The sequence below is a fragment of the Anser anser genome, assembly GCF_964211835.1.
Source record: "Anser anser genome assembly, chromosome: 4".
In the NCBI taxonomy this organism is placed as follows: Eukaryota; Metazoa; Chordata; class Aves; order Anseriformes; family Anatidae; genus Anser; species Anser anser.
The window spans coordinates 63,906,154-63,916,565 of NC_139724.1; the positions used below are offsets into that span (position 1 = coordinate 63,906,154).

Consider the following 10,412-nt stretch of genomic DNA (forward strand, 5'->3'; position numbering starts at 1 on the left):
CCTAACTTCATGAACAAAACACTGGATCCAAGGTCTCTGTGCTCCAACAGCTTGGCCTTGCTGCTCCACAGGTTATGGGGTGTGGATCACATCATGAGTGAGCTGCCCTTGTCCCCCTGCTGCACGGTGTGTCGAGCTGGGTGTCCTGCTTTCTGCCAGAGGTGTCAGAAAGCCCTCAGACAGGCTAGGATCCCTTTGGAGAGTTGACACACCGCAGGGTGAGATGTTTGGTCTGAACTGCCTGGCTTCAGGCTCTGCTCGGAGAAGGGATGGGTGCGCTCCCGGAGGTGCTGCTGGTGCTCATCCTGGGGTTGGGGGCTGCAGATGCTTGCCCAGGGGTAGGAACAGCACAGCCTGCCTGCCCAAATCCTCCTGCAAGGTGAGGTGGCCCAAGGGCATCAGGCACCAAGGGGAGCACCAGGCCACGGCAGCATAAAGTGTCAGAACTCGCCAGGGCTCCTCCCTTTGCCTCAGTTTGACAGAGATCGGTGTTTACAAAAGACGCTCTTAACAGGAGATTGTACCCCTCTCTCCAGAAGTGAAGGGAATTCATTCTGGAAGGTAACTGCATGGGCCTGGATCGAAAACAGGACAGCAGGACCATGATTATCATCTCTGCAGCAAGTAATGTTTGGGCACCCAAGTTCCCTATCGGAATCCAGGCTCCTGAGTCTGAGACAGCCAGCTCTGCAAGCAGGAATCTGCCCAAGAAATACATTAAAAAAATAATAATAATTTTAAAAAAGGTTCTCTGTCTCCATAATTTAGGCTTCCAATTGAGTGAAAACGGTGTGAAAAGAGGGAATCGTTTGTCTTAAATTCAATTTTTTGGGGTAATTGGTGTTTTGTATAAATTTATAATATATAAGCCCCAAACCATCTCAGATATTAACTTTTATAGGTGATGAATAATAAAGGGGTAGAAAAAATAGTATAAAATGACTATTGACTTGCTACCAATAAAGACATGACTCTTAGACAAAGATCTGTAATCACCTTGTAATTGTAAACAGTTCCAGTGTCCTGAGAGGCGTGCAGGTTTGCTTGATTTACGTAGCAGAAAATCGATTGTTTAAAATTTGCCTCAATAAGTTAGTTACCAAGTTAGTCCATCGTATGTGAAAAGTGAATTCAGCTACTTCAAAATTAAAAAAAAAAAAAAAATAGGATGAATTATTACTTACTTATAGATTGAGGAGCAATAATAAAGGGAACCTGAACTTCACGTGATGTTGCACCCAATAAACATCAAATGACTAATTTGTACTTTAAGTGTCCTTAAAAGCCTAAAGACTTGCACACCGCAAATGCATCTAGTGTGTTTTAGCAAATATTTATTAAAACGCTCCAGCAAATAGTAGGCAAAAAATCAAAACAAATAGATGGACTAGATACTGGATGGTGACTCATGCGTGACTTCGGCATGTCATTCTGCTTCTATTCTTCTATCAGAAAGTGCAAATAAATTCCACTTTTATTGAATATAATATAATTTGAATATACGTATTGAATTTAACTTTATTAAAACAGATGAGAAGCTAAATACAGGAACAAAAAATCACAACATTTATTTCCCAGAAAAATTCAAAAGCTTTAATTAATGCCTACAAGACGCATCTGGCCATTTGGATACGACGGCTTGTTTTTTTTTAGTAAATCAATTTAATCCTGCCCGGGCTGCATTTAACTACGTCAGAAGACGAGGAATATATAACCATTTACTTGGGTAGTAGGAAAATCGGCGTAAAAATAAGGAAAGAGTCAAGGAGAGGACTGACTTCAGGAGATGGTCTTGCCTGCAGACAGCTGTGAGCTGGGGCTCCCGGTGTGTGCAGCTGGAGGTGGCCTCCTGGCACGGCGCTGGGCATCGACAAAGCATCTTCTCTCTTTCTTGGGAGCTCAAGGATTGGGTAATCCGTACGGTTTTTTTCCTCCTGGGGGTCTTGCAAGGACGGATAGCTCGGGAGAAATGCTGCCACGCGGTGCTGACAGCGAAACGCTGGTAGCTTTGCTTCCTTGCTCGGTGGCCGGGCGTGCCAAACCCTGGCTTTTTATCCTAAAGGTGAAGCAGCAGGAAGGGGATCTGGGCCGGTTTTCCCAGGAGCAGCAGCTCCGAGCGATAACAGCGGGCCGAACCGTGTCACACCACCCGCCAGCCCCCGGTTTCCTCCCGTTCGGTTGTAAGCGGCGACAGGAATGCTCGCATCGCAGCCTCCCAGCCCTAAAGGACACGGGCTTTTCCCCATAAAAGGAGCATGGGAGAAGAAGGGGATCGCCTGCCAGCTATTAAAACCCGCTGAGATAATTTGCTAAGAGTTTGTCAAGTCGGTAAAATTAAACCCCTCGCTGTCAGCGTTATATTTGCACATTCTCCGGGCTTAATATTCGGTTGGGTTCCAAAAATCATTACTTTTTTCCCCTCTAATTTGTAGGTGTCGTGTCCTTCTGTCCCTGCAGTCCATAAACATCTCACTCTCGACACCTCAGCGGGCTCCTGACGTCAATTTACAAAGCGATTTGGGGGCTGAGTGTCGCAGCAGAGGTTTACGCGAGGTCCCCCGGGCACATATGGACGAATCCTGCCTGGGGCTTGTCTCAGAGGCACGCAGTTACAGCTGCGGTTACATCTGCCTGGAAATAGGCTGTTACTGTTTAAGAAATAGGGTCGAAACCCGTTCAAAAGCAGACGACCTGAGATTTTCCTGCAAAACCAGCGAGCTGCCCAGGGCACCTTTACATTCGTTTGGTGCGCAGCCAGGGAGAGGCACGGCCGAGGTAAAAGCCACGAACCGCATCTTCCCCGCCAGCAGCAGAGCCGGAGGGGGGCGAAACCCCCTTGCAGGAGGAATCCCCGTTTGTGCCATTGCCATCTTCCACCCGAGCCCCTGCGAGACCCGGCAGGAGGCTCCGTATTTCTGTAAGCACGTCGGGAGGTAAAACAGGGACGAGTCTGGGGAGGAAAAAAAAAAAAATCGCATCTGAATAAATACAGCAAAGGTACTGTGTCCCAAGCGCGGGGCAGCCCTGGGCCATGAAACTGAGGAAGGGTTTTGGGGCGGGTGGCCGGGACAGAAGCGGGTCTGCCCGGCAGGAGCAAATCCTACCCTGGAGGAAAAGCTGGAGCATCGCCTTCTCCCCGTGGGAGGTACTCCCACCCGGGAGAGCTTTTTTTATACATTATATATGGGGTGTGTGCCCTTGAGAGAGGTTTTGCAGCCGTCTTTTTCCTCTGCGTGTGTGCCGTCGACTCTTTCCTGAAGCATCAGGGCATCCTGACAGTGCTTCAGCGAGCGAGTTGCATCGCACCTGAAAAGAAAGATGGCCCGGCTGATTGCATGAATAATAATAAATAATAATTAAAAAAGTAGTAGAAAGGGCCGAGGGCAGGAGCAGCGGCGGCGGGCAGTGCGGCCGGGACGCCTCTAGATGGGGCAGCCCGCCCGCAGGCGGCCCCGGGCGCTGCGGAAGGCGGGCGGGGAGCCGGGAACCCTGCAGGGCGTCGGCTGAATCCCGGGGGGGGTCTCCAAAGAGGGTCCCCCCCCGGGGAGAGGCAGGGATGGGGCAGAGAGGGGAGGCTTCATGCTCGGACTCCCCTCCGCCGCAGCCGGGCTGGCTGTGCATCCCCCCGGCAGGCTGTCCGTCCGTCCGCCCGTCCGTCCCGCTGCCCCTCTCCCCCGAGGGTAGGGGGGGGGGGGGGGGGGGCTCGGCGGGACCACCCAGCTGGCCCCCGGGCTCCGCAGCCCCCCGCCGGCCTCCCCCCGGCGCTGCTCGCTCCCCAGGCGTTTCCTCCCCCGAAATGTCCTTTTTTTTTTTTTTTTTGGCCGGGAAGAGGGCGCAGAGATAGCCCGAGGAGGAGGAGGGAGGTGGTGGTGGGGATAAAGAGTAAAAAATAAAAATAGAAAGATAAAAAAAAAAAAAAAGGACGGCAGGGAGGGAGGCTCGGTAAATCAGCGAAAAATCGCAGGCATTGTGAGCTAACCGCAGGTATTTCCAAAAGCTTGGAGGCGAAGCCCCACAAAGCAGGCACTCGGGGGACTGCAAGCTAGCTCTTCCTCCTCCTCCTCCTCCTCCTCCTCGCCGCTCCCCGAGCCCCACAGCGGCTCTGCCCCTGCTCTGAGCCCACACACCTGAGCGGCGCCTGGACGAAGGAGCGCAGCCCGCTGCTCCCCGTCCCCTCCGCGCCCCAAAGCCTCCCCCCCGGCCCTGCCCCGCCTGCCCTTCCCCTTGTTCTCCCCCCCCCCCGCACTCACACGTCCCCTCTGAGACCCCAGATTTCATCCCTCGGCTCTCCAGCACCCCTTAAACTCCCCGCGCAGGGCACCCTCCTACACATCTCCTCCTAAGAGGATCGCTCGCGGCTCCCCTCTTATTTCCCTCCATCTCTTAAAAAATCCCCTCGGACGTTTCCCGGCTGCATCGTGGCACGGACGGCAGAGCCGGCAGCTTCCAGGGGAAATACCTGGGTGGGAAAACGGGAAAAAGAAAGGAGCCCCCCGGGGTTACCGGCGCGGAGGGATGAGCCCTCTTCTCCTCGAGCCAGGCGAAGACCATCTCCGGCGAGGCGCTGCGTACCGAGGCGGGGTTATCTATTGTCTTCATTTATTTTGTCCGCTGAGGACGGTGTGGGAAAACATTTCCCTCTCGCCAAAGTCGTCGCGAACCGATTCCGGCGGGGCAGGAGGGTGCTGGAGGTGGGCGCCCGGCCGGGCAGGAGCAGGTCAAGGGCGCGCGGGTGGCCTTCGAGGGGCGAAGCCGAGCCCGAGGGCACCGCGTGGACGCGCTCTGCTCCGTTCCCCCTTGCCCCAAAAAACCCGGGTGCCGCCCTCCCGTCCAGCAGCATCCCCCCGACGGCGCGGCCCCGTCCCGCTGCACACACCCCCCCCCCCCCACCCGCCCCGCCGCGGGCCGCAAGGGGTTAACCCCCGGGGCGCGCGTCTCCCCGCGGCGGGGAGCCAATCGGCGCGCCGCCTGCGCGCCCGCCGCCCAATGGGAAGGCGCGGGGCCGGCGCCGTCGCGCGGCGGCGAGGGCCGGCGGCGCCGGCGGGAGAAAAAGCAGAGGGCGGGCGGGGGCGGGACAGAGCGGGGCGGAGGCAGCGCCCGCGCCGCCAGGGACCCGCGGCGGAGCGCGGCGGCGGCGGCGGCCCCGGCGGCCCCGTCCCTATGGGCGGGCGGGCCGGTAGCGGCGCAGAGAGGCTGCCCCCGCTGCTGCCCCCGCTGCTGCCCCCGCTGCTGCCCGGCCTCGCGGCGGCGCACCAAGGCCCGGCACCGGCAGCGGCACCGGAGCGGCCGGCGGCGGCGATGCGGTCGCCCAGCTGAAGGCGCGGCGCCGTCGCTGCTCGCTGTCGCCCCGCCGGGCCATGGCCGTGCGCGGCGGCAACGCCCTGACGCCTTTCTCCATCCAGGCCATCCTCAACAAGAAGGAGGAGCGCGCCCGACACGCGGCGGGGCGGCCGCCGGGGCCGGCCGGGGGATGGAGGCTCTGCGGGGCCGCCGAGGGCCCGCCGCTCCCCGCCGGTGTCGGGGCCGGTGCCGCCCGCCCGGCCGCTGCCGCCCCGCGGACGCCGGCGGGCTGGGACTCGGACTCGGCGCTGAGCGAGGAGCCCGAGGGCGAGCGGCGCTCCGAGGAGGAGGGCGCCGGGGGCAGCGGCCGCCCCGCCGAGGCGGCGGGCGGCGGGGGGAGGCCGCCGGCGGCGGAGGCTCAGCCCCCGGAGGCGGCGGAGCGGGACAACGCCGGGCTCAGTGACAGCGAGATGTCGGCGGCCGTCTCAGGTACGGGACGGGGCGGGAGGAGGGGTCGCCCTCCGGTGCGTCGCGGGTGGGAGGCGGCCGCGGGGCTCTTGTGCCGAGCGCCCGGACCGGAGGGGTGGGGGGGAAGGGGTCGGAGACGGGCCCAGGAGGCCGAAACCCCCCCGGTGCCGTCGGGCCCCCGGTGCCGTCGGGCCGGAGCTGCCGGGGCGCGGGGGACCGGGGAAGGGGGCGTCCCGGTGGCTGCCCGCCGTGACCGCCGTGCTGTCGCCCTGCCCGCAGATCGCAGCCCGCCGGAGGAGGAGGACGGAGCGGGCAAGTGCGGGAAGCTGCTGCCGGCGGAGGACGAGGCGGCGGCGGCGCCGAAGCCGCGCAAGAAGCGCTCCCGGGCCGCCTTCTCCCACGCGCAGGTCTTCGAGCTGGAGCGGCGCTTCAACCACCAGCGCTACCTGTCGGGGCCCGAGCGGGCCGACCTGGCCGCCTCGCTGAAGCTCACCGAGACGCAGGTGAAGATCTGGTTCCAGAACCGGCGCTACAAGACCAAGAGGCGGCAGATGGCCGCAGACCTGCTGGCCGCCGCGCCCGCCGCCAAGAAGGTGGCCGTCAAGGTGCTGGTGCGAGACGACCAGAGACAGTACCACCCCGGCGAGGTGCTGCGGCCGCCCTCGCTGCTCTCCCTCCAGCCCTCCTACTACTACCCCTACTACTGCCTGCCCGGCTGGGCTCTGTCCACCTGCGCCGCAGCCGCCGGCACCCAGTGAGGGGCACCCAGCGTGCGCCCCCCGCAGCACCCCGGGGAGCCCAGCCCGTCTCCCGCCCCCCCACCCCGCTTCCCATCCAGAGCCCCAGCCGCAGCTCTCGGTGCCTCGGACAGTATTTATTATTATTTTATTGTTATTTTTATTATTAATATTATTTGGACGGTCCCTCACCCGCTCCTCTCCCAGCGTAGGACTTCTCAGCCACCCCCTCACCCCATCCCCGCCCCGGCAGCCGAGGACTCTTGCAATTCGGCACGACTAGTTCATGGTATCCATGTTGTCAGTGTATTTGGTGTAGACTTTTTTGTTTTTTGTTTGTTTGATTTCGCTTCGGATCGGTAGAGACTCGATCTTGTGTGGGAGAGAGAAAGAGAGAGAGAGAGAAAAAAGGAAAGGAAAAAAAAAAAACACACCACCAACAACAAAACGCCGCGAAACCAAATGCAGCTCCAAAGAGGAGATCAAGGACTCCCTCGGTGGATTGTAAGGAAGCTTATTTTTGACGTCTGTTTGAGTCCTTGATCTTCCAGCTCGTTGCAAACTGAGTGTGCCTTGTATGGTGCTGAATGTAAGGAAGCCTCTTTCAGATCCCCCCTGCTCTTGTTGCCCATGTTATTCCTGTACTCCATGATCCCTGGCAAAGGATAAATATGTCACAAAAGGGTGAGACTTATATCGCAACTCCAGACTTCTTTTTTTTTCTTTTTTTTTTTTTTTTGTTTTCCTGAGATCTTTCCGTGTTCGGGGAGGGAGGAGTTACGGATTTTTCGCACTTTCCAGTTGTATTAAAGTTGTTGTTATTATTATTTTTATATTCAATGTGAATATTTCTAGTCAGGCTTTAAAAAAAAACAAAAATCGATGTAACGGGAAATCTTAATACCATCAGTGCCTTTCACAGTTCTTCTGCAGCCCTCTCCTTCAGGGGCGGGGATTTCCGATCTGCTCAGCAATGTAATTACACTTTCTTTCATTCAAGGTAACTCGTCGCTTTTTTTTTTTTCTTTAATTTTTTTTCCTCCCTTTCTCTTTTAATGGCACTGTGCACTCAACTAGAGTATTTACTTCAAATGAATTGTGAATGTTTGTAAGCTACCCGCTGTACCTTTTTTTTTTTTTTTTTTTTTTTAATTTATAAACTTTAGTTTAACACCTCGCTCTGCCGCGTGTGTCGTTTCTGAGGGCTGGCAGGGATTTCCCCGGCGGCTTTTTCCCTCCCAGTTCTGCTCCTTTCCCTCCGTGCCCTGCTCCAAGGGCACCGGCAGCGGCTCCCGTTTTCCTCCGGGGGCTCGGCCGTGCAGGGCACGATGCTGTTGGTCCGTCCGGGACGGAGCAGAGCCCCCAGAGCCCCCCCAGCTCCCGGAGAGGAGGCTCCCGAGCGGCTCCCGGGGAGGATGCGGCGCGGTGCGGGGACCCCGGGACCACCACGTCGGTTTTCCCGTGCGAGGGGCTCGCCCGCATCCCTCGAAAACCCGGGCGGCTCCTGAGGGAAGCGGATGGTGAGCGTTATTATTATTCCCCCGGGTCTGCGGGTTATTCCCTCCCTGCTGGAGCCTGCAGCCGGGCTCGTCCCGGCGGCCCGAGGCCGCACGGCCGCGACAGCCGCTTGGGGCAGCCTCCAGCTTTGGAGAGCAGCCCCCGGGGCCGGCCCTACAGTGAGCGTCCTGCCAAGGGCAGCTCCCCCCGGGGGGACGGGACGGGCCGGGCAGGGATGCGCAGCCCCTCGTTTTTCCATCCGATTTTGCCTCGCCCCTCTCCCGGGCACCCCCCCCGCCCCCCCCGGCTCCCCGCAGCGAGCGGCCCCGGGCGGATTTGCAGCCCCACCGCGCTGCTGCCGAGCCTCGAGTCCTCCGAGCAGCCTCAGGAGGCCTCCGGGCAGCTTCCTCAGCAAACCCCCTCGCCCCCCCCGGTCGTAATTTCGCCCCGAGAGCAGCGCTGCGGGCTGCGGCTCGCTCCCAGCCAGGCTCCCCGCGGCGTGGGCAGGGGCAGAGGGGTCGGGGGCGAGCGGGTCGCTCCTAAAGCTGGCGGTGTCGGTGGCACGGAGGGCTCCGCTCTGAGTTCGGGGCTTTAGCTGTGCCCCGCCGGGCGGATTGGGGCCGAGGGAAAGGTGGTTTGTAGCGAAAATCTTGGCGGATGCGGGAGGAACGACATTTGTTAGCCCCGACCCTGAAATATATTTTTTCCTTCCTTCTTTCCCTTTTTATTTATTTTTATTTTTATTTTTATTTTTAACCTTCTCCTCCCGCCTTTCCCACCGCCTTTCCCTCCTGGGAAAACGAAAGCTGTAGGTGGCTGGAGCAGGGATGGCTCCGAGGGGACAATTTGCAAGAGCGGAGGGGCCGGGGGGGGACACGAAATTTCTATCGCGACCGGGGGGGGCTTTCGGAGAAGCTGCTCACTGCCCCTCTCGGGCTCCGGGATGGAGAGGGGGAATTATTTCGAAGCCTTTCCCGTAGGTGACCGGGTTTTGTTATTTTTCTCCGTGCTTGCTGACGGATGGAGCGCTGCAGGGAATCGCCTGATGTGAAAAGAAAGCGTCGGTCAGGAGAGCTTCCCCGGGGCCCTTCGGGTTGTGCCACCGGGTAACAGCCGCGGGGCAAAGCCGCAACCTATTTTTCTTTGAATCGAGTAAAATTAAGATGCGTTTTATTCGAGACAGAAATCGCTGAACAGGGTGATCCGGGCGAAGTTACCCGGGACGCTAGGACGAGGTTCGATATCGAATATTTCAGTTTCGCTGCTGCAATCGTTTGGCGTTGGCAAAATCTGGTATTGGAGGAACGTCAGTGTTTTACATCGGGGGGGTTTAACTGGTAATTTAATGGAATTTTACGGCACTTTGGAGGCTTTCCTATTCCTGCTTCTACCAATAATTTTACACTTTGAAATATAAAGCAATCGCTCCGAGTCTTTTTGCCTTTTCTTAATGACAAAATCCCCAGTAAACCGCGCGTAACTGCACCAAGGCCGAAGGAATTAGTCTGGATTTTCGACGGTTCAGTTCACAGCAAAACCCGGGCTCTAGCTTGCTCTCTCCATCCCCCCCGACCACATACTCGGCTCTACAGCACATCCACTGCTGCACCACGACAATAACCTCCCCATCGGTCTGTCCCGGCCTCTCTCCCCGAGCCCGGATCGGTGCAGGAGCCGTGGGAACACTTTTCCATCCGGCCACCGGCAGGCTACGGTCAGAAAGAAGGAAAAAAAGCAGTCGCAATAGGGAGAGAGAGAAACTACCGCAGCTACGAGAAATTCGATTGTTGAAATGTAATGTAAATTGTGTATATCTTTGCATATGTCTCCACAGGCGCTCGTGTTTGTGTATGCAACACTCGCACAGGCGCAGAGACCAGCCCTGCGACCAGAAGGCTGCCTATATTTAGATCCCTCCTGCTCGCTCGCAGGGCAATAAAACAGGAAACCACGTAGGTTTCCCTTCTCACACGCGCTTGTCAGGTAGAAACCGGCGGAGAAGAAGGAGGCTCCGGGCTCGGGTGCTCGGATGCCCGCCGTGCCCGCTGCCTGCTCCCGACGGCGCGACACCTGCCCGGCCTCCCGGCGGCAACCGGCAGCGGAGGGCAAAGGTGGCCCGGGGGTTAAGGGCCTGTCCCCAGCCGGAGAGGGGCTTTGCAGGCCCCGTTCCGCTCCGCTTCTCCCGTCGGTGGGGAGAGAGGAGCCCCGAGGGCGGCCGCACGCCTGCCGTCGAGGGTGGCGGGGTGCCCGGCCGGGAGGGACCCTTCTCCGCTGTCTGCAGCTGCGAAGGTGCCGGGATCAAGCGGCTCCGTGAGACGGGGCTGGAGGTGTCCGAGGAGGCCGGGCAGCGCTGGGGACCCTGCCCGAGAAGGGAGCGGGGGCGCCGGGCACCGGGGCGGCCCCGACGGGGGCAGAGCGGGAGCCCCGACG

The 10,412-nt window shown here is 58.9% G+C and overlaps 1 protein-coding gene and 1 long non-coding RNA gene across 2 annotated transcripts; one reads left to right on the forward strand and one right to left on the reverse strand.

Moving 5' to 3' along the window:
• Window positions 1-1,500: 1,500 nt before the first annotated feature.
• On the reverse strand, window positions 1,501-4,909 carry LOC310899431. Its single transcript, XR_014584283.1, has 3 exons — window positions 4,504-4,909; window positions 3,105-3,306; window positions 1,501-2,950 (listed from the first exon to the last, which is right to left on the reverse strand). It is a non-coding gene; the product is annotated as an uncharacterized lncRNA (long non-coding RNA).
• A 203-nt stretch (window positions 4,910-5,112) lies between these two features.
• NKX3-2 (NK3 homeobox 2) lies at window positions 5,113-7,451 on the forward strand. Its single transcript, XM_083835808.1, has 2 exons — window positions 5,113-5,769; window positions 6,028-7,451. Exons 1-2 carry the CDS (start codon window positions 5,358-5,360, stop codon window positions 6,504-6,506), a joined length of 891 nt encoding a protein of 296 aa, XP_083691934.1. The 5' UTR covers window positions 5,113-5,357; the 3' UTR covers window positions 6,507-7,451.
• The last annotated feature ends 2,961 nt before the right edge of the window (window positions 7,452-10,412 follow it).